Raw genomic sequence first — 23,752 nt, forward strand, 5'->3', positions numbered from 1 at the left:
CGTACGACCCCCCCTGCGCTCCCACCGCTTATGGCACACGAGCCAAAAAAGGTTCGCCATCGCAGGCCTATGCAGACTGAATGTGCCCAGATGATACAGAACACTGACCATTGGAGATGAAATGAAAAATACTAGAAGAAAGGAACAGAACGGAATGGAATATCTCTTAAATGATATGGCTAAATAAAACTTTGTTTATATTATAATTTGGTCCCGATACTATGAGGAATATATGAATTAATTTTCATAAAGCACCCAGCTGTTTCAGGAATGGGAAGAGGGGAATGGAGGAAAGGAAAGGAAAGATATAAGAATTGCTCGTGTTGAAAAACTATGTGATATACACCTGGAGCAAATGTACAAAGAGCCCTGCCAGAAAACAAGTCTATTAAATTACTATCCAGAGTATTCCATTGTCTACCAGATTACACTTAACAAACCTATGTTTCCTATTTAACAAACTGAAAGCAGCGATGGCGAACCTTTTTTGGCTTGCATGCCATAAGTGGGGGGAGCGCAGGGGGGTTGTGTGCAGGCGTGCCCACCCATAATGCAATGCGCGACCCCCCAGTGTGCATGCACGCACTACAGGCGAGACCCCCCCATTTTTGCATGCTTGTTTCGCCCTCCCCAGGCTCCAGAGGCTTTATAGGAGCATGGGGAGGGCGAAAACAGCCTCCCCCACCCCCCCGGAAGCTCTCCGGAGGCCTCAGGGACCTTCAGGACACTTCCCTGAAGCCTCCAAAGTAGTCAAAACAACCCTCTGAGCAAACCGGAAGTCACTTAGGTTCCATAGGTGCCATAGGTTCCCCATCATTGCCTTAGGGGTTGGCATTTAGTAATCAAATATTCTTAGCTATTCAGTTTTTATATTATTTAGATTGAGAGGAGAAAATGTAAACAACAGTTTTAAAGCAATCTTTCAGCTGTTTTGATATCATGTTTTCTTGGAAAGCAATTTAGAGTTGCATTACAGAGGAACCAAAAATAAACTATGAGTAATGTACATGTATTCAGGAGACATTTACATATGTGCTTGACATTTCAGGAGCTGAATTGCAGACATTCTTTCAACCCACTGCCACTGCATCAATAAACCATACTTCTAAATGTGTTAGAGCTGATGTGAGTTAGAGTTCACATTCCCCTCTACCAATCCAGGAGATCATTAATCAGTGCCTTTCATGAGATATTGTCACAGCTATACTTTTTCATATCTAGAGAAATATATACCAGGAGTAACTTATTGCAACAGCAAACCTGCAGGATGAATCCTTCCCTATTTCTCATAAGCATGTGGTGTTGAAAACCTACTCTCACACCCAGTGGCTAGGCTGCCTGAAAACCCTAAGAAGATAGCTGCTAGGACAGCCAAAGGAGAAAAATTGCATACAGGATTAAATACAAATCAAGGACTTATCCACAGATAACACTTTGGGAACTGTTAAATGAACTGGACTATGATGTTATGGGAAGGATACTTCTTGATTACCCCTCTCCATAATGAATAAATTTATCATATCACCACTTCCTTCTCTTTAACTTGAGGAGAACAACTTCCAATGCATCTAATGAGTTCAATAATTTGGAATCATTGACTAGGGTTGAAATGGTTGCAACATGGCCTTTCACTATATCAACCAGTTGATTTTTATTCCATGACTTAAAAAGTGAATACTTTTTTGAGACAAACACAAAGTCTTTTGGTAAATACATGTTTGTGCCCATGTAGTTTTCTTGGCAGGAAATCAAAATGCTTTGTCATTGCCTTTTTGTCAGATGACCCAGGCATCTCTGTTAGTCCTCCACCGAATTCCCAAGCTCTATTTGACCAATCTGGGCATCAATCAAGTTTGCCTATTGCTGAGGTATAAAACACCCATTCTCAAATCCCAAGGGCAGAATAAATAAATTTTATCTATTTTGAAATAGTGCAAAACAATTATACACTCTGAAGAGAAACCAGATGAGCACTATGGAGCAACTTCATCCCAGAACTGTCATCTATTTAATATTTTATTTATTTCTTTATTAAATTTATATTGTTTATTCATTTTGTCCATGAGATGATGATGATGATGATGATGATGATGATGATGATGATGATACAATACAATACAATAGTAGAGTCGGAAGGGACCTTGGAGGTCTTCTAGTCCAACCCCCTGCCTATGTAGGAAACCCTATACCGTTCCAGACAAATGGCTATCCAACATCTTCTTAAAGACTTCCAGTGTTGGGGCATTCACAACTTCTGGAGGCAAGCTGTTCCACTGATTAATTGTTCTAACTGTCAGGAAGTTTCTCCTCAGTTCTAAGTTGCTTATCTCCTTGATTAGTTTCCACCCATTGCTTCTTGTTCTGTCCTCAGGTGCCTTGGAGAATAGCTTGACTCCCTCTTCTTTGTGGCAACCCCTGAGATATTGGAACACTGCTATCATGTCTCCCCTAGTCCTTCTTTCTCTTAAGCTAGACATACCTAGTTCCTGCAACCATTCTTCATATGTTTTAGTCTCTAGTCCCCTAATCATCTTTGTTGCTCTTCTCTGCACTCTTTCTAGAGTCTCCACATCTTTTTTACATCGTGGCGACCAAAACTGAATGCAGTATTCCAAGTGTGGCCTTACCAAGGCATTATAAAGTGGTATTAACACTTCACGTGATCTTGATTCTATCCCTCTGTTGATGCAGCCTAGAACTGTGTTGGCTTTTTTGGCAGCTGCTGCACACTGCTGGCTCATATTTAAATGGTTGTCCACTAGAACTCCAAGATCCCTCTCACGTGATGATGGTATCTGTTTTAGTGCACTCCTTAAAGCAGGAGTGGGCAACTATGATGTGCACTATTCTGGAAGTTGAAGTCCACAGGTTGTAAAATTGCCATGGTTGACCACCCCTGTCTTAAGGTAAGTAATGCATTTATCTGAATTCCAAAGATGTACAAGGAATTATGTGTATAAAGAGGGTGGGACCAACATAGGTCAAGAATAACTTGTTTTTACTCAAAGAAGACCAACATTTCAAACTATCTGCTGATGCTCTGCTCTGTTTCTTCCACCAGTGAACATGGCAAGTGCTATAGGATAGGCAATTGCTATCACTGGGGCAATAAAAAGTTTCAAGAATTATTCTAGGGAGAGATGCCTTTCCCTTATTCCTTAGTTTCATTTATGAGCTTAAAGCAGTTTTATTACTTTCAAAGGATAATTGAATAAAAGAGTAAATTATATCCTTTATTGCTAAACTTCCAGGAGAATCGTCTACTGTGTTTTGAATAATAATTAATTTTGTAAATATTTCCCCCCCCCCTTTTTTACTAGCAAGTACTTGTGGAAGACATTTTGTATTTTAAAATTGATATACTGTTTAAAAATAAAAAGTGAAGCCCCCTAAGTATCATTGATTTCAGTGGGATTCTCAAGTTCCATTGTTGCCATTAGATTTCATCTTCATTATCACAAGAGATAATTGCTCTATTTACTATCAGGTAACACTAAAATTGGTTAGGCATAATTTGCCAGATTCAAAGTTATTTCAAATTTAATTTGACTTAAGAATTCTTCTTAGTACATCACGAAAGACAGATAGGCACTGCCTTGGAAAAAGAATATTCAATTATATGCATATAAACCCTTGTATCTTGCTCGAATCAATTCCTCCATCCTAATGTAGTAGCCTCTGTCAAAGGGCAGGTGCTAGTTAGAAATGAGAAGAGAATGAAAGCAAAGTTCATGAGTAATTTTGGCTGCCCAAGAACACAGATTAAATTGCAGCAGGTGCCTTAAAAAGTCAGCTATAGAAAGCCTGACATTAAATAATATGTACTGGGGACACCATTCACGGACTTAAGTCAACAGAAAATGCAGCCCATGGAAGAAAAGAAAACTCTAGTTGAATTTTAAAAAATCTAATTAGTTCAATATGAGAATCGTATCGTTTTTCAAATCAAAGACTAAAGCAGTATTTTGGGCTACTAAGCTGATTGTTTCTTAGCTTCCTGATCCAATGTACAGTATAATTCTGATTTCAATCAGTAAAACTGATATTGCTCAAGATATTCATATATAACTTATTCAAGATGTAATGTTTGTACTCTGAAAGACTGTAAAAACTAGACACTTTTCATTCTTGGCTTCATCCGACAAAGATCCTAACTGTATTATGTGCATCCCGAAATCAGTGCATTCTACAGCTACTGTCTGCTATTAAAACTGTCATTGTATTTGTCTGTTTGTCTGTCTGTCTGTTTGTTCGTTTGTAAACCCCCCCCCCAAACTTAGCCTACAATTTTTAATTAAAGTACCTAAAATCTGCTAACCGAAAGAATGTGTAAAAAAATCCAGGATCTGTTGTTACATCCAGCATTGGTGTAAATATATATATATATGGTTAGCCTAACATTTAATATTAATTATGGTTACATCAGACTGTACTACTTCTCAAAGAATGACCCAACAGGTCCCAGGATTGTCTAGGCATCAATATTCATTCTCCCTCTATGTGTGCATGCATTAATTTATTGAGATATGTTTTGAAATGCTTCCGAAAGGACCAATTTCAAATTTATAACAAAGCCACTGAAGACAGGGAAGGATTTTTCTAAACTATTCATTAGTTTTCAAACAGCAACAAATGGATATGAATGTTGATGGTGACTACAGCTACATTTCTTTGCATAATAATCCAGCACAAGGGTAATCCTTTTTTCTACCCCATTCTTCTAAGTCTTTGTACGATCTCTAATGCAGACAGGAGTTACTCATAGACACATCCCAAACATAATGTATGCTCTTTTCATTTACCAATGTAGGTAAATTTCATAAAAATAGATTAAAGTTATATTGAAATTTAAACTGAAGACCTTCATCTAAATAATTAGAGGACACATTTTTTATGTAGACAGTCTCCAGTATAATTCTGGAATCTCCATACAGGAGTTGGAAAGACTAATATAAGTATTAGTTCTCAAGTTGTAGATCAGGCTTGATATTCAATGCCATGTATCCAGTACTTTTATTGTAAAGCTATAGTATCAAGCTCTTACAAGTCTGAATGCACTTTCCCCTTCCCTCTCTTTATCTTCCTGAGAACTAGGGAAATATTTATCTGATATTCCCAGATATGTTTTTTCAAAAGGCAACTGGACTTTCTGGTTTTTCAGAAGCTGAAGAAACTTCTTGGATGAGAAGCAAAACGTCTTCAAAGAAAAAACCAGAAAGTCCAGTTGCCTCCTGAAAAAGCATCTTAGGACAACTGTGACCTGGTTGACTGAGAATCTCCACAAACATTTGTCTGATATGTTTACTCATCTCACATTCCTGCCTGGACTCAGTCTTTTTTAAATCAGGCTCTTTTCTTGACAGTGGCTGTATCTCCTGTCCCTCATAGCTTTGGCACCAAGCTCCTGCCTTACCAGTCTAAAGCAGTTTTCCAAACTGTCAGGATAGACAACAAGCATCATCTCTTGCCAGAATAGCAGAACATACTGGCTGGCAAAGGTGAGAGCTATTAAGCAATGTTCTAACTCGCTACTCTTAAATTTTGATAATGAAAGCCAGGGACTGAAATGCTTGCCCTCCATAAAAGAACATCTTAAAATAGAAACTCAGTTAGAGCATGTTGTGATCTTGGTATATTCATTTGCAATTGGTAAGAAATTACAATTGTACTAAACAAAATGGACAGGATTACTTCCTCCTAATTGTGCAGATAGTTCTCATACAGAACTGCCTTGTTTAGCAACCATTCATAGATGTGAAATTTATATGAAAAAGTAGAAAGTCATGGTTTTGCTTAGTGATTGCTTCACCTAATGACCAAATTGCCATACTCACTTGTGGTTGCTAAATGAGGACTAACTATATAATTGGTAGCTAGCAAGGAGCTCTTTGAAGGCCTGTTTTGCAGCTTGCTTTTTAATCAGGATTTTCACTCTTTATCATCAACACTTCTATGCTTATTTTGAAGTAGTCATCATCCCTAGAAAAGAGCTACCAATTGAGCCGGGGGTACCTGGAGAATGTCAATTGTTGCTGCAATATCCACAATTGACAGGAGTGATGGATGATCATGAAACCGGGTGGCTACCAAAGAAGAAACTAAAACTGTTTTTACAGGCTCTGTGAATCTTGGTTGTTCAAATAACATTTTATGACTAAGAGAGGGAAGGAAGGGGAAAAAGGGAAGTATCTCCTTTATTAATAGCAAGAAAGAAAACTTGAGTGCTCAGTTGGAAGTCAAAGCTTCTTCCTATTCCTTAGTAATCCTGTGCTTGAATAACATGTTTTGGGTGGATGGAGTGTGTAATACAGGTAGTCCTCGAGTTACAAATGTAATGGAGCCTGCCAATTACATTCATAACCCAAGGATTCGTAGGAGTGAATCACACAACTCAAACATGACCGTTCTCTGTTTTCGCCCATGCATTTGCTAACCAAATGTGTGGGGTGTTAAGTGCATATAATGTATCTCAAGGTAGGGAAGACCATGGCGGGGGGGGGGGGGCGTGTAGTGATTTCCTCAACCCACTGAGATATTTCATGCTCCCCCCCCCCCATCCTACCTGACTGGGTCACTTACGCAGCTCTTGATGATCAAGGAAGCTGTCTCCTCTTCAGCCTCTCTGCCATGCTTTCACTTGGAGCAAAGGCTTGCCCAGGCCTACAGGGATGAGAGATTATATCCCTATAGGCTCTGGTCATTTTTGCAAAAGGCCTTTGCTGATGAGAATTGAGGCTGAGATGGCTGCTTACATCCCCTTTGGTCTCTGTTCTTGTCAGCAAAGGCCTCCTCAACCCTTTGCTGATGAGAATGGAGATCTTGCACTTCTGATCTCACATGATCTTCCGGTACTTTAGGCCTTCATTCTCTGCCAACGCACCGAAAGCCTGGAGCACCAAACAGCCCAAGAAACTGACAGCTCCCTAGATCTTCGCAAAGTGAATATCCGTAGGCCTGGTGCCTGTAGAGACCCGGTTGGGGGTGGGGTGGGGATAGACAGGGAGAATGTTGCAGAGGCTCTGTGGTTGTTCGTAAGTGTGAACGACTGTCATGATGCTGCAACATTAGTAATTTTGGGACTCTGTCATAAACATAAACTTGGGGCATTAAGTTCATAACTTTGAATGGTCGCTAAGTGAACTGTCATAACTCGGGAATTACCTGTAGAAAGGAATATTTTTTATATTGACAAGATGACATTTGGGAACTTTTTTCCAGATCTAACCTAGAGTTTAGGTTGCCATGTGACTCTTAGTTACAGAGCCATCTCTTGTTTCAAAAAGTTCAATAGAGGAATCTGAAGATTATTTTAGCAATCTACATGGGAAGCATCGCATTTCCAGCTACCAAATAAACTGAACCAAGGTCAACAAATTCAAGTATCTATTCAGTTATAGGCCATTGTCATGTGAGAACTTTCAGCTCTAGAAATCAAATCACATGTTTTGAAATAATTTCCCTAGCTGTCTGCCCGAGCTGCTTTAAAACGCAGTGATATTCTGAGCAAATTCCCGAGAGCCTATTATTTAACTTGAGTTTAGGCAGTGATTTGTTGCCTACACAAACTCTGACTTTTAATAACAAAGACATCTTTTTTAAAAACAACCAAAGCAAAAATAACTGCAAATTAATGCCATTTTGCTGTGGGAGGAAAAACTTTTTAATGTAAACTTAACCAAAAGGACAAAATGTTTTAGTTGATTTTGATAATTACCTTCCATAATTCCACCCCTGACTTTTGGGCTATTTTATTAAATTTATGTTAGAATGTGCCAAATGGCAACCACACAGACATACAGGTATTTATTTATGTTCCTTACGTTTCTATAGCCATGGCTGAAACTGGCAATTCATTTACTCTATGCTTGACAATTAAATGTGTCCACCAAGAAAAGTGTGTTATTATTTTCAGTAACATCCTTGTGACAAACTCGTAACATCTAACCTTTGTGATTCCCTAAATCTGGGAATCTAACATAGGAACTATAGACACCTATTTGTCTCTAGGAATGTCCCTTTTCATGGCTTTCTAGTGCACCTGATTTTCTTGGCAGGATAGAATGCTACAAATGCTACTTGTATTATGAAGAATACCTTTGGTTTCTTATAACCCCCCATCTTTCAAAATTTGCCCACTATCTTTAAAAAGGTATGCTGGTGGACAGAAGACAATGAACTAGACAATTAACTCCAGATTGATTGTGGGAAAAGTCTCAAGGCAATGGAGAACAAAGGAAGAATTTTGGCTGTGCTGTGCATCTCTTATTATGTGTAGTTTTTTTTTTTTTTTAAATGCAATGTTCAAAATGCTCCATAATTTTATAGTATTTGGTATAAAACAGGATAGGATGTTTTGTCTAGATTTTATGTACTGTAGATAGGTATGTAGGCATGTTTTACCTGGCTGTTTTTTCCCTGTTGGTGGGAGGTGTTAATGTTGTCACATATTTTTCTGTGTTTTCATGGCTAGGTATATTGCTTGGCTTTGGAGGCAGAAACCTATCTCTGGTAGTCAATTACGGGACTTTCTTCTGAGCAAAAATTTGGAGTTTATCATAAGATACATAGAATCTGAGTTCCATTATAGTTCTGCCTTGAGCAAATTCTGAAACAAATTAATTGTCTTTAACTTCAAGGGGTTAACTGAGAAATGGAGCATATTTTGTCAGTAGCATTTTGTTGTTTGTGTGTATAATGTCTGTTAAGTAATTAAGATCCCTTTAGGAGAGTGAGTATGCAGAGAAGCGTAATGAGAGTGATATGGAATAACACGCACAAACCAGCATACAGAGACACTGAATAATATAAAAATATAGTAGTTTACTATGTAGAAATATTCAGAGTCCGGTTAACAGTCCACGTCATACAGGGTTCAGTCAGTCAGTTATCAATATTCAGCCTAGCATACAAAGTAGCTAACAGTAACAAACCACAATACCTCAGTAAACACCAACCAGCTTCTAACAAAAACAGAGAGAGAGCTAACAGTCATTCTGGCTCCCTCTTATAGCTGCATGAGGTAATTAACCAATTAATCTCTTAAGCATTTAAAGTAACAGTAATGTAATTATAGCTTATATACATTGGCAAGGCAAGCCTAGGGTTACATCCCTAACACTCTCCACTCTTGGGTTTACATACAACTTCACATTCTTAATCCATAAACATCACAGTAATGATTTCTGTTTTTTCTTTAACACACAATACAGTACATAATGTACATGATGTAGATTCAAGATACAATTCATAATGCATCCATTATCAAACATAGAACCTATTATATCAACATCATCTAACTCATCGGCGTTTAAATTTCATAAAGGTCCACATACTTCCTATCCACTCCAGTTTTACTCTTATATTTCTGTTTGCCTCCCCTTGCATGTTTACTTGAAGGTAAATAAGTCTTGTCAAGCACTTCCAAATCCTGCAATGACTTAAACTCACTGTTCATGTCAGCTTGCACTATCTTTTTATCCTCAATTGGATAGGTTGTCAGTTCATTGTATGTAGCAAGTACCTCATCCACCTTACATGCAACAGATGCCTGATACCTATCTGGTGGCCGCGTTAACATGAGTTGACCTTCTGGGTAATTCAGGACTTATAGGTGGACTATCTTGAACATCCTCCTGCTTTATCACTTCCTCCTGACTTTTCCCCTCATCCTCCTGACTTTGCACTTCCTCCTTCTGAGTAGACTCCTTCCCTTCATTACACGTTTCTGGTATTCCTGATACATTCTTTTTGTCTACTCGGGTTTCAATTACTACCTCATTGTTGATTATTTCCAGTTTATCCCAACCAACATGCTCTAAAAACTTTGCATTTGCATTATGATAGATCTTAATTGTCCTGTTGTGTCCCGGGATTGGCTCCTGCGTCCGTGCAGGCTCGAGGGGATCGTTAAACAAGCTGATTGGTTAACTATCTGACAGCTCAGCTATAAAAGGGCTGTCAGAGGGAGAGCCGTTAAGTTCGTTACTTTGTATCTTGAGCAGAATAAACCGTTACTGTTAACTCGGCTCCTCAGTTACTGTTTCAGTAAAAGAGAAACATAAAATGTCCCACATTCCCAGAACCTATAAGATCTATGATTTGAGTCATAACCTACAAATATTAACTGCCTTGCACGAGTTTGTCCCTTTAATCTAATCTGTGCAGGAATATGCACCCATGCAGGAACTCCAAACATGTGCAAATAGCTCAAATCAGATTTCCTACCATGCCAACGAGTAAATGATACCTTTCCAGTAGAAGCATTTACAACATTGTTCAGTAAATGATTAGCACACATCATGGCTTCACCCCATAATGTTTCAGGCAATTCTGAATTGGATAACATGGTTCTAGTCATAGATTTTAACGTTTGCCCTCTTCGTTCTACAAATGCATTATGTTGAGGTCTATAAGGAGCAGAACGTTTATGCTCAATACCAGCTGTTTTTAACATAGTTTGGAACTTATAATTTGTAAACTCCATCCCATTAACAGTAACTACAGTAATAACCTTAGCTTTTATCTTTCTTTCCGCAAATCTCAACCAATTAAAAAATTGTTGAAATGTTTCCGTCTTGTCTCTCATTAACAAAACCCATACCTGGAATAGTGGTCCACAATACTCAACCCATAACGTGCACCCCCAATACTTGGTTTCATGGGACCTATCAAATCAGCAAATACTACTTCTAGAGGTTTATCAGTCTTAAAGCCATCTAGCCTGTTTGTAGGATTAGCCTTACTCTTCCCCTTACTGCAAATGTTACAGTTCAAATACTTAGTACATGGCTTCAACTTAATACCTTCCACTAGTTTAGCCCTTTGTTGTAATGTTTTAAAGTTAATATGCCCCAGGCGCCTGTGTAACAAATGTATGCATTCATCATGCTGTTTAGCATTTGTATACACAGAATTAACTACACTTTCATCAGACATTACATACAAACCATTCTTTAAATTAGCAGTAACCATTTTACCTGCTTTCTCTATGAGACATTTATCTCCCCTAAAGGTTACTACATAGCCAATCTTAACTAGAGCTCTTACTGATAATAAATTAAATTTCAGTTTAGGTATATACAACATGGATAAATGCTCATTTACAAATGAACACCTTGCCATACCTTCACCAGATGCTTTCATCCTCCAACCATTTGCCAAAGATACATGTTGCTTTCTGGCAGACATTTTTATAAAACAATTCTTATTTCTAGTAATGCACTGTTATGCTCCACTATCAACAACCCATGAATCATGGCTTATTGGTGCATTTCTAGAGATAGTCAAAGTAGAGATACCTAAGTTAACATTAGCATTTTTCTTAGCCTTTCTAGTATTCTTTCGTTTAGCAGTTTTACAGAATCTAGCTATATGCCCCTTTGTCCCACAAGAAAAACATTTTCTAACAGTATAGGCAGTTGAAGGTGACTCTTAATGTTGTGGTGGTTTCTCTCTCAGTTGCTCTCTTTCTATCCTTCTTCTGGACTCTTCCAACAGGCGTGCAGTTATGTCAGTCAATGTTAGTTCATTTTGGGTTAGGACCTCGAGGGACAATACAAAATCATCATAACTCTCATCCAGTGATGATAAAATGATGTAAATTTGATGTAACTCTGAGAAAGTTCTTTTTCATGTAGCTCTTGGAAAACTCCTTTCATAAAGTTTAAATGAGCTAACATATCTCCTCCCTTCAGAAGATGTGCCCTAAACAGTTTGCGGGTAAGATGTATATGTGCACCTACAGTGTCACACACGTATATCTTCTTCAAATTCTTCCAACATCTTGCTGCAGAATTCTCCCCACGAATATGAACTAACTGCTGGTCAGTCAGCGTTAGACCAATTATACACAATGCTCGTTCGTTGCATCTTTGAAACTCTGCTATCTTCTTGGCATCATCTTTGTTATCTGGATCCCAAGAAGTTACGTCCGGTGGATTCTGTACAGCATCCCACAATCCTTCAGTACGCAGGAGTAGACTGCACTTCATTGACCAGGAAACATAGTTTGTTCCATCCAACCGGGTTATCAGTGATAAATTTGCTGATGGTGCATGTGCCATCTTCTCCATAATAGTAAACACTTACAAACTAAACAGCTATCTGTATATGGTAATGCGTATCAACACCAACTCTCTTTTTTCAGTTACGTCTGGTACACTCTGGGCCCATAACCAGTGTTAAGTAATTAGGCTCCCCGTAATAGGTGGACATTATACACCTTGCATGGGAACAGGAAATTCTTCCTTCTGTGGCCGCCATGTTCTGAGAGCCTCCATTACATCTCTCAAAATTCCAGTACTGTATGCTCATCACTACAAAAATGTTGGGGCTCATATTTCACTGATAATTGATACAGTGACTGCAGGGGAGGAGAGAGAAACACAACCTGGACAGAGAGAGGGCAGGCTATGTTTTGCTAAACCATATTGTGGCATAATATGTAATTAGGATCATTGGCTTCCGTGTTATGTTGATTCAGCAAAATTCACATCTGAAACTTGGCAGGGTTTATTGGCCAAGGGAGGTGGATGCAATAGATACATACAAATGCACACACAATATATAAATGTCCTCTAATAATTAAATGCATTAAAAAATTAAAACACTCCAATGCAATACAATAAAACCATATTCTCAGTTGAATAATGCAGAATCAGCAATCATTAAACTTTCATGGGAAATCAAAAGTATTCTAACCCATTATGTGTTCACCTGCCTTCTGGAAAAAAAAGAGGGGGGGGGCAGCATTAATAAACCGAAGGGAATTCTGACTAACTGGAACAGCTACCATGAAATGATTACTCCTGACTAGGAGGAACAGATAAAATTATTTAATACTACATTTTAAAAACAAATATTTTTCTTAATTTTTTTATGCCATCAAGAAAGGCATGCATTAAAAAAAATACATCCAGGACATCTGTAAACAAAAAAATGACATGGATTCGGAAAAACAGCATCTAAAAAGCATATAATAAATTGTTCATCAAACACATATAAATATGTATTTAACAACTACATATTTAACCCAATTAACAAGGATGAAACAGAGAAAATCACTTCTAAAAATTCAATGAAATAAAAGTACAAAACAATTCTTCTTCCTGACCCCAATAATAATACTCAAAATCCATTTTTATTACATTGCTATTTAATTTCTTCCAAAGCCTTAAAGATACTGGCTCTAGTCCAAGCATACTGTACATAATACTTTTATAGAACATCAAGGACAAAGATCAAAAACAATAATATTGCTATTTATTTTGTAGGAAGCCCCCCATCCACAGATTAAAATATTCTTTATTCTTAATATGAAAAGAGGCAGGATAGAATATTTACCCAAAGGAGAAATAGAGAAAACATGTTCTTTTAAGGCAAAAAGCAGCCCCAGCCTTTCTTAGTGGCCTTCAGCAGAAGACTCAATGTCTTTAGAGATGGTATTTTGTGCCCATTAAGAAAGACTGGGTGAATCTATTCATAAACAAAACACCTTCAGCTCCAATTGATGGGATTAAGAAGGACAGGACCTAAAGGTCCTAAAATCTTTAGGATAGGGATCACCAACTTTTTGGACCTCAGCAATCACTACATTCATAATTTTAAATGTCACGGAACACTAATATGATTTTTTTATTTTATTTTATTTTATTTTATTAGATTTATAAACCGCTCCCTCTCCCCAAAGGGACTCGGGGCGGTGTACAATCAAAGGTCAACACGTCATAGACATGTACATTTGCATGGACATATTACATGTTACATGGAGGAGGGATAAAAACTTACAAATCAATTTCATAAAATCTACACAATAATGATAGAATTAAAATAACATTAAAAACTACCCTAAAATTTAAAATAACTGCCAGGAGGATTAGAGGATAAAATTATAATTGGGCCAGGCCGGCTAGTTGGAACAGGTGGGTCTTGAGTTTCTTGCGGAAGGAGCGGAGATCAGTGATGGTCCTAATATCGGGGGGGAGGTCATTCCAGAGGGCTGGGCCCATCACAGAGAAGGCCCTACTCCTGGGCGCCGCCCTCTGGCATTGCTTAGTGGACGGCACCCGGAGGAGTCCCTCTCTGTGAGAGCGAATTGGTCGCAGGGATGTATGGGGTAGGATGCGATTCTGCAAATAACTAGGTCCTGTGCCATGGAGCGTTTTAAAGATGGTAATAAACACCTTGAAGCGCACCCGGTAGACCACAGGAAGCCAGTGCAGCTCGCACAGGAGAGGTGTTATATGGGAGTATCTAGTACTCCCCATAATTGCCCGCGCGGCCGCATTTTGGACCAACTGTAGTCTCCGGGTGCATCTCAAGGGGAGCCCCATGTAGAGAGCATTGCAGTAGTCCAGACGGACGTCACCAGCGCATGAGTGACTGAGCAAAGGGCGTCCCGGTCCAATAGGGGGCGCAATTGGCGCACCAGGCGAACCTGGTGGAACGCCCCCCTCGCCACGGCTGCCACATGTTCATCCATCGACAGCCGGGCATCTAGGAGGACGCCCAAATTGCGCACCCGCTCCACGGGGGCCAGTTGTTCGCCCCCAATGGCCAGCGATGGAGTCCACTGGTTGAACCGGGGCGCCGGAAGCCACAGCCACTCCGTCTTGGAGGGGTTGAGCTTGAGTCTGTTGCCTCCCATCCAGACCCGTACGGCTTCCAAGCACCGGGACATCATTTCGACAGCCTCGTTGGGGTGGTTCGGGGTGGAAATGTACAGCTGCGTATCGTCGGCGTACAGATGGTATCCAACCCCAAAACCACGAATGATCTCACCCAGCGGCTTCATATATGTGTTGAACAGGAGAGGCGAGAGGACCGACCCCTGCGGCACCCCACAAGTGAGCGGCCTCAGAGTCGACCTCTGCTCCCCTGCCAACACGCGTTGCGTCCAGTCGGAGAGGTAGGAGCAGAACCACCGCAAAACGGTGCCCCTCACCCCCAGCCCCTCCAGCCGGCGCAATAGGATACCATGGTCGATGGTATCAAAAGCCGCTGAGAGGTCTAATAGGACCAGGATAGAGGAACATCCCCTATCCCTGGCCCTCCAGAGATCATCCACCAACGCGACCAAGGCCATCTCTGTGCTGTGACCGGGCCGGAAGCCGGACTGGCGTGGGTCTAGATAATCGATTTCCTCCAGGTGACGTGGGAACTGTTGTGCCACTACACTCTACAACCTTCGCTAAAAAGGGAAGATTGGAGACGGGACGGTAATTAGCTAGCTCAGTTGGGTCGAGAGAAGACTTCTTGAGTAAGGGCCTCACAACCGCCTCTTTCAAGGCAGCCGGTAAGGACCCCTCACTCAACGAAGCGTTCACTAGTCCCAAGAGCCAGCCTCGTGTAACCTCCCAGGATGCCAGTACAAGCCAGGAGGGACACGGGTCCAATAAACATGTAGTGGCTCACAGTCGCCCACGCAACCTGTCCATATCATCGGCGGCAACAGAGTCAAACTCCTCCCAGAATGGTCCCTCAAGACTCGCCTCCGACATCACCCCTAGCCCACTGAAGGGGACCCATTCGCTCCGGATTTGAGCGATTTTGTCCTGCAGATATTCCCCAAATTCCTCTGCCCTGCCCTGTAAGGGGGCTTCCCGCGGCCTCTGTGACAGGAGGGAGCGGGTTACCCGAAACAGGGCAGCAGGGCGGTTGTCTGCGGATGCAATAAGAGCGGCACAATGTCGACGCTTGGCCACTCTTAATGCCACAAGGTAGGTCCGTAAATAGGCTCTTACCTGTGTTCGGTCAAATTCGGAGCACGAGGATCTCCATCTGCTCTCTAGGCGTCTCTTGTGGCATTTCATCACCCTTAGCTCCTCGGTAAACCAAGGGGCCAGGGTGGTTCGTTGCCGCAGGAGAGGCCGCAAAGGCGCAACCCAGTCTAAGGCCCCGGCAGCCGCACTGTTCCATGCGGCCACCAGGTCCTCCATCCGGGAGCGGGTCAGGGCTACAGGAAGTGGCCCAAGCTCCGTCTGGAACCTATCTGGTTCTATCAGGCGCCTGGGGCGGAACCATCTAGGACAGTCTGGTTCCGCCTCCCCGCGGTGGGGGGTAGCTCTAGGGAAGTCAAGCCGGAGAGATGAGTGATCTGACCATGACAGGGGCGTAATAACTATGTCCCCTATTCCCAGATCACTCGTCCACTGATCAGAGATGAAAACAAGGTCCAGCGTGCGACCTCCCTCGTGTGTGAATTTTTAAAAAGATAAATAGTATTTAGTGCAATATAAAAAATGCAAATACTTTTTCTGCAGACCAACAAAATTTTCTCGTGGGCCACGATTGGTTGGTGACCACTGCTTTAGGACCAGTAGGTAATAGGATTAACCCACCACGATTGAAATAGTGAAAGACACTATTGCACAACCCCCTGGAACATCTTAAACACAAACACTCCCTCCCAAACCTATAAAGATCCATCCACTCATTCACACATTTTGTCAGCCGCTCCAGAAACATGCTTCTCTCACTGACGTTTCTGGCATCCGAATAAACAGAGTCCTTCTTTCCAATCAGCCTCCATTTTATTTCCAGCATCTTTCTCCCAGCTTGGAACCGGACTGGACTTTTTCTTCCCACAATTTGAAAAACTAATCTAGTACATTTAAAAATAATACTAGATTCCTAAAGAGAAATAATTCCAATATTTTGCTTTCAAAAATTTTGTTCAGGATTTTGCAGTGCTACTGTATATTGTAATAACTTTTCATTCTTTAATTTTCTGATTCAATGCACATGGTCTTTAATTTTCTGATTCAATGCACATGGTCTTTCAAATCTAAAATATTAACAATAAAGTTTACTCTAATTATAAGTCTGGTTTAAATCATAAATTTAGCTATGAAGAATAAGAATAGGATTTTCCACTTTTTATATAAATGCAAGGATCAAGCATTGCATATCAATAGTATGAGTATGTTCCCTGACTTGAGTTATTTGTAAAAATAATAAAGGTGGAATACAAACAAACAAATAAATAAATAGTTTTCTCCAAAACATTTTCCAGATGAAAAAGCTAGTCTTTCTCATTAAAAAAATCTTCAAATTTCCAAGCAATTTCATAAATGCAGTTTCAGCCTAACATACGCATCTGTCCCCATATGCACATGTACATATATATGTTATTACAGGGATCCCCACCCCAAAGTCTGTGAGCTGGTACCACTCTGTGGCCTATTAGGAACCGGGCCATGGTATGCGTGAGATACCATCCCCCCCACCCCCCGCTGCTGGACCATGGAAAAATTGTTTTCCCTGAAACTGGTACCTGGTATCAAAAAGGTTTGAGGCCACTTTATTGGTGGATGTATCTTTAATCTGTTGTGTGAAGTTCCCTGCATTCTAATTTTACTATATTTAATTAACAGTGCTCTTGGTATACATAATTGTTTTCTCAAGAACCAAATTATTTAATTGCTTCAACACATGTAGTCTCATTAAGGAGGAAGAATGAATGGATTTTAAAGAAATCCATTCTTCTCTCTATATTTCTCTCTAGCTTTTCACAAAAGAAGTGATGCATATTACAAAGTCTCATTATAACTTTGGCTTCAAAATTGAAAATATTTTCACAAACAAGCTTATAATTTTCAAAATCATCCTCTTTAAATTGTGTTTCAAAAATAAGAAGCTATTTCTGGAACCCTAAAATCCTAACCCCCTGGACTAATTTCTTATACATTCTGTTGACTTTCATTCCCTTTTCTTTCTACTCAATCAGCCCTTTGCTCTTTTGTCTCTCGGCAAAATGCCTTTTTAAGTATTTTGAAATAGCAGAACACAGAAAATTCAACCTGGACTTCTAACTGCAAAAAAATAATATTCTAAATAATGAGGTGGGAAATTATCAGAACAGCATTTTTCACACTTAGCAGCCGTGCTCGCAGAAGTGTGGTTAAATCAAATAAGTAAAAGGAGAATTGTTATCTGGAGAGAAAATAAAAAAATAGTGTATTTTTGAGATTATTTCCCAGTTTACAAATTGGAATTTGCACATAACCTAAAGTCAAAAACTTTAGCATTTTTACTTTACTATTAATATCAGACAAAGTTCTGGAGTTTGCCTATGCTGCAGTCAATCAAATTACACTCAATTATCCCAGGAAAAAAGTTCCACAATTGTCTCCGAGGATTCGGCATTTCATTTCAGGATTAGGATCAAAGTATTTGAAACTCCTTGCAGTGTGGTCTTGATATTAGATTCTGTTTCATATCAAAAGGCAGCCTCTGAATATAAGTAGACTTGTTAACGATATTTTAAGATACTATGTAAATAAAGGCCACATGAAATGAACATAACAAAAAAAAATGCTATATATTCTTGTATTCCTACCATCACCAAAAAGTGTAGTCATAAAACATTTTTTCTTGTCTAATTGTACAAGATAAAATCTAAACAAAATGGGACTGGTTTATAAAGCATAAAATGTAATACCTACAGAAAACCATGTACGATGTATACACAATGCATCTTTATACAGTATATGCAATTCTCAGGAGTTATTATACATATGCTGCTTCATTAGAGAAACATCGCCATTTATGGAACACAGTGTATTTTGTGTGGGCTGTGTTAATCTTCAAGCCTGACATAGAAACAGCATTTAAAACTAAAGATTTTCTGACAAGTTATTTGTGTTTTATAGGCTTCACACAAACCATTTTAGAGGGTTCTGTATTTTTAAACACTAATATTTTCATAGCTGCTCAGTTGATGGCATTAATATTCCTATTAATTTTAGCAAGCAGAGAAGATTTGAAAACACTCTTTCATTTACACAAAAAATGGTATAATATGGCTATGTTTCTCCATGTACATCTACATAAGCATTGCAATGCCCTGCTTCCCTGAAAATAAACCTCCCCGGATAATAAGCCCAATCGGGCTTTTGAGCGCATGTGCTAAAATAAGCCCTCCCCTGAAAATAAGCCCTCCCCCAAAATATTGCAACACAGCAGCAGCCATGAGGTGACCACGCTCTCCGCCTCCTTCACCTCAAAAATAATAAGACATCCCTGAAAATAAGTCCAAGCGCTTATTTCGGGGGTCAAAAGAAAATAAGACCCTGTCTTATTTTCAGGGAAACACGGTACTTCCTAAGTAATAGCATTGCTTGAATATTGTTTTTAATGCAAATAGGAAAGTACATCTCTATCTGGATCATTAATTGATAAACGTAGCTAAAATTGAATGACAGAGTAAATTGGATCAAGCTAAGAGAACAATGCTAATATTTTTTGCCACCTGAAGAATTGTAAAAAAATAAAAGAAATTAGAAGTGAAAATGCAACAATCTTATCTAAGCCGAGATGTCAAAATAAAGTTGATGCCTTCATTATTTAAAAAAAAATATTCACTATATGTATAAACCACAAACAACTAGTCCAATTATTTAACCCAATCCAGTTTCTCAGATCTTTTTTCCTCCTATAGAAGTGGTGTGTGTGTGTGTGTGTGTGTGTGTGTGTGTGTGTGTGTGTGTGTGTGAGAGAGAGAGAGAGAGAGAGAGAGAGAGAGAGAGAGAGAGAGAGAGAGAGAGGGAGGGAGGGAGGGAGGGAGGGAGGGAGGGAGAGAGAGAGAGAGCCTTTGTTTCGCTATTTGCTTTTGGCTGCCATTGAAATGGGGAGGGGGGCTGGTATTTGGGAGAGAAAGTTTAAGTACAGGAGAGATTGTAGAAAGGGAGTTTTGGTCTCCCTGTCTACTATGCATGCTGGAGATTAGTGCTTGGTGTCGGTCAAGGCCAACCATCCTGCATACCAACCCGATGATGCTCCTTGGAGATGGAGCTCACATGACACCTAAGGGATTTGCAGATTGGACACTGGGATGAGGGTTACCAGGGGGAGGAGGTCTGGTCATATATTGATATGTATGATTTCGTGCGCTTTTGCCTCAGATCTTGCTTTGCTTAGCTGCTATCTTTTCATAACCAGTAAAAGTACTCTTAATTCTGCAAAATGGAGTTAAGTGGTTTCTGTCTTGGTTGCTGAGGGAGGCCGGCTTGACAGTGTGTGTGTGAGAGAGAGAGAGAGGGGGGGAGCATGATATGCTTTGAATAGAGAAAGTGAAGACATGCTTGGACCTTATATTGTAAGATCTATGCATGGCTTCAATCTCTCTATCCAAATTCTACTAGATTATATGAAGTATTAAGAAAATGAAACAGCAAGTCAAATCAGATGTAGCAAAGTACCGTGTTTCCCCGAAAAAAAGATCCTGCCTTATTTTCTTTTGGGCCCCAAAATAAGCACCAGGTCTTATTTTGGGGGGGGAGATGTCTTACCCACTTACCTTAGGACCACTGCAGCCAGGCCTCCCACTTCTTCTGTGGCCACTCACAGCCAGACATCACATGGTGCATCACACCAGTGCCACCATTCACAGCAGGAGGCCGCATGGCACATTGCACCAGTGCCTCTGATCACGACATGTGATGTGCCATGTGGCCTCCTGCCGCAAGCGGAAGCACCAGCATAAGCCACACGGCCTCTGGCTGCAAGGAGATGCAAGCGGCTACAGAAGAAGTTGGGCAGCAGTATGACAGGTGCCGGGTTATGGGAGGCCTGCCTGCAGCAGTCCTAAGGTAAACTGGTGCAGGGCATCCAGGGAAGCTCCACCCCGACCCCAACTTTATTTTTACGAACGTGCCTTGTCCCACCTCATACAACCCGACAGTGGGATGGAGTGGGCAGGGTCTTACCTAGGGCTTATTTGGGGTGGGGTGGGGGGCTTATATTAGGCGCACACGTAAAAATCAAGCTAGGGCTTATTATTTTTGATAGGGCTTATTTTTGACAGGGCTTATTTTTGATAGGGCTTATTTTGGGGAAAACATAGTAGCATCTTTACAGATTGATGGCAACATTTCAGAGTTTCAAGCAAAAGGTTTTCTAGTTCCATTTAAAGATACAAGTTATTAAATCTGGAATTCTGGCATTAAATATTTTCAAATCACTGATCTGCTTCCATCTCTCTCTTTTACAGCAAACTTGGACCTTGTATTCATTGAGTAGGAAGAGCGGAGACCACTAGATTTATGAAGGAATATACCCATAATGCTATTACTAATACCAGGCACCGTATGACCTGTGGCTACTAATAACAGATATAGTGGAACAGATGAGATTCTATGGATCTTCTTATGGAGTCTGTAATATATAGCTGGTACAGCCTAAATAATCATGCATTATTAGAAGGTTTTACCAACCTGAACCCTTCCAGGAGCTAGACTACAAATTCAAGTATTCTCAATAAGCTGTTAGGCATGCTACTGGCAATTATGGAGACAGCAAGCAACTTAACTACCAAGTAATCTGCTGTTATGTGAGCTACACAGGTTTCCAGTTTATTTCTGGGTGCAATACAAAGTGCTGCTTATCACCTTTAAAACCCTTCATAGCATGGGCCAAGGCGATTTGCAGGACTACCTATCCTTGAGGGTATTCTCCCAGGTTAGACAGGGTGGGCACACACTGGATTCTTTCCATTAAGGAGTCCTAGTGACAATCACTTAAATATAAGCCAGCAGTATGCAGCTAACAAAAAAGGCAACACAGTCCTAGGTTGCATTAACTGGGATAGAATCAGGATCACGTGAAGTGTTAGTACAACTTTATAATGCCTTGGTAAGACCACACTTACAATATTGCATCCAGTTTTGATCGGCATGATATAAAAAAGATATTCAGACCAGTGGTGGGTTCCTGCTGGATCGCACCGGATCGCGCGCGCTCCCTTTCAGCGCTCCACCTGGCTTGCGCGCTCCCTTTCAGCGCTCCACCTGGCTTGCACGCTCCCTTTCAGCGCTCCACCTGGCTCTCGCGCTCCCTTCCGGCGCTGAAACCGGAAATACAGTCTTGCCCCGCCCCTGGCGAAGCAACGACGCCTGCCTGCGCTCCACCAGCTCGGCTGGGAACGGAGATGTTTCCTCAGCGGAGCGGAGCGCCTGAAAAGACTTTTCAGGCGCTCCGCTCCGCTGAGGAAACATCTCCGTTCCCAGCCGAGCTGGTGGAGCGCAGGCAGGCGTCGTTGCGTCGCCAGGGCCGGGCAAAACTGTACTTCCGGTTTCAGCGCCGGAAGGGAGCGCGAGAGCCAGGTGGAGCGCTGAAAGGGAGCGCGCAAGCCAGGTGGAGCGCTGAAAGGGAGCGCGCAAGCCAGGTGGAGCGCTGAAAGGGAGCGCGCGCGATCCGGTGCGATCCGGGAGGAACCCACCACTGATTCAGACTCTAGAAGGAGTGCAGAGAAGAGCAACAAAGTTGATTAGTGAATTGGAAGCTAAAACATATGAAGAAGGGTTGCAGGAATTGGGTATTCTAGTTCAATGAAAAGAAGAACTAGAGGGATGACATGCTAGCAGTGTTCCAATATCTAAGGGGCTGCCACAAAGAAGGGGGGGGTCAACTTACTTTTCAAAGCACAAGAATACAAGACAAGAAGCAATGAATGGAAACTAATCAAGGAGAAAAGTAAGGGGAAATTTCCTGGCAGTGAGAACAATTAATCAGTAGAGTGACTTGCCTCCAGAAGTTGGGGGTATTCCAACACTGGAGGTTTCTGAGAAGAAATTGGACAACCCATTGTCTGTAATCTCTACAGGATTTTCTGCCTGAGCAGAGGGTTGGGCTCCAAGGTCCTTTCAAACTCTGTTATTTTGTTCATCCTTAAATCTGCATCTTATGGGGAGAAGGCAGTCCATAGCAGCCCATGTCTTGTGAAACACTCTTCCCCCTCTGCGATGCATCCCTCTCCTAGACTTCTAGAAGAAGCTGGCTGTTACTTAGCACTGGGATAGTGCTAATATTATGCAGCTTGAAAATTTTCTTTATTGATGCATTGGAGAGTGTTGGTCCAACACTTGGGTCAATTACCCAGAGTTGTGGCTCATAAGCTGTGGCACAATATAAGTCTTTTAGATAGATTATATTCATGTGCTAGTTATTCACAGCATGCATTATTTATTTTACGAATTTATTAAATTTATATGCTACCTAGCTCACCTGAACCCTGAAAAGTGACTCTAAAGAAAATCTGTTTACTCTGCTAGTGACAACTATCATTTTAAATACCACAATCCTATATATTTGTGAGAAGAAAATTGTTTAAATGTCACACTGGATAGTTTGACATCCCCCTTTCAATACCCTTGTATTAACATGATACAAACATGGTAGCAACCTTACTGAGAACTAATTATAGCTCACAACTCATAGGGACTCAGATGAAAACATTGCCTCCCCAAAGTGCAAAATTCCCCTGAATCTTACTATAAAACCCTTCACTGTAGAACATAGCTCAGGAAGCAAGATTCACACAGACTTTCTTTAATTTGTTTTACTGCCAAGAATTAGAGTGTAGAATAAGACTGAGGTAGGAAAACTCCAGCTCTCTTTAATTAGTGAGTTCATTAAGGTCTCTGAAGCTTTTTCATTTCTTTTTCCCAGACTGTTTTCATGACACGCTCAGAATTGGTTTCTCTGATAAGCCATAAAGGGCCTCTTCCATCTGCTGCTTGTTTGGGTCTAGAGCAGTATTTCTCACCCTTGGCAACTTGAAGATGTCCGGACTTAAACTCCCAGAATTCCCCAGCCAGCAAATGGCTGGGGAATTCTGGGAGTTGAGGTCCAGACATCTTCAAGTTGCCAAGGTTGGGAAACACTGATCTAGAATTATCCTTCTCCCCCATCTCCTCAACACAGTCTCCCACATTTACCAATAATATGTTCAAAATTAAACCTTCATGAAAAGGCA

At 40.7% G+C, this 23,752-nt stretch overlaps 1 protein-coding gene across 3 annotated transcripts in view; it reads right to left on the reverse strand.

Moving 5' to 3' along the window:
• Positions 1-23,752, reverse strand: part of CTTNBP2 (cortactin binding protein 2) — a 135,350-nt gene that overhangs the window by 93,580 nt on the left and 18,018 nt on the right. Inside the window, exon 1 of one of the 3 annotated variants that reach the window (XM_081957095.1) lies at positions 10,601-11,405. The exons of 1 other annotated variant lie outside the window; for it this stretch is intronic. Coding sequence is in view for 1 of the 2 variants with exons in the window: in XM_081957093.1 (XP_081813219.1) it covers positions 10,247-10,483 (237 nt within the window). In the remaining variant the exon portion in view is untranslated. Of the gene's footprint in view, positions 1-10,246; positions 10,489-10,600; positions 11,406-23,752 lie in introns of those variants that run through there. One more of the 3 variants, XM_081957093.1, reaches the window with a different exon arrangement.

The sequence above is a fragment of the Natrix helvetica genome (genome assembly GCF_964273705.1).
Source record: "Natrix helvetica genome assembly, chromosome: 6".
Classification (NCBI taxonomy): Eukaryota; Metazoa; Chordata; class Lepidosauria; order Squamata; family Natricidae; genus Natrix; species Natrix helvetica.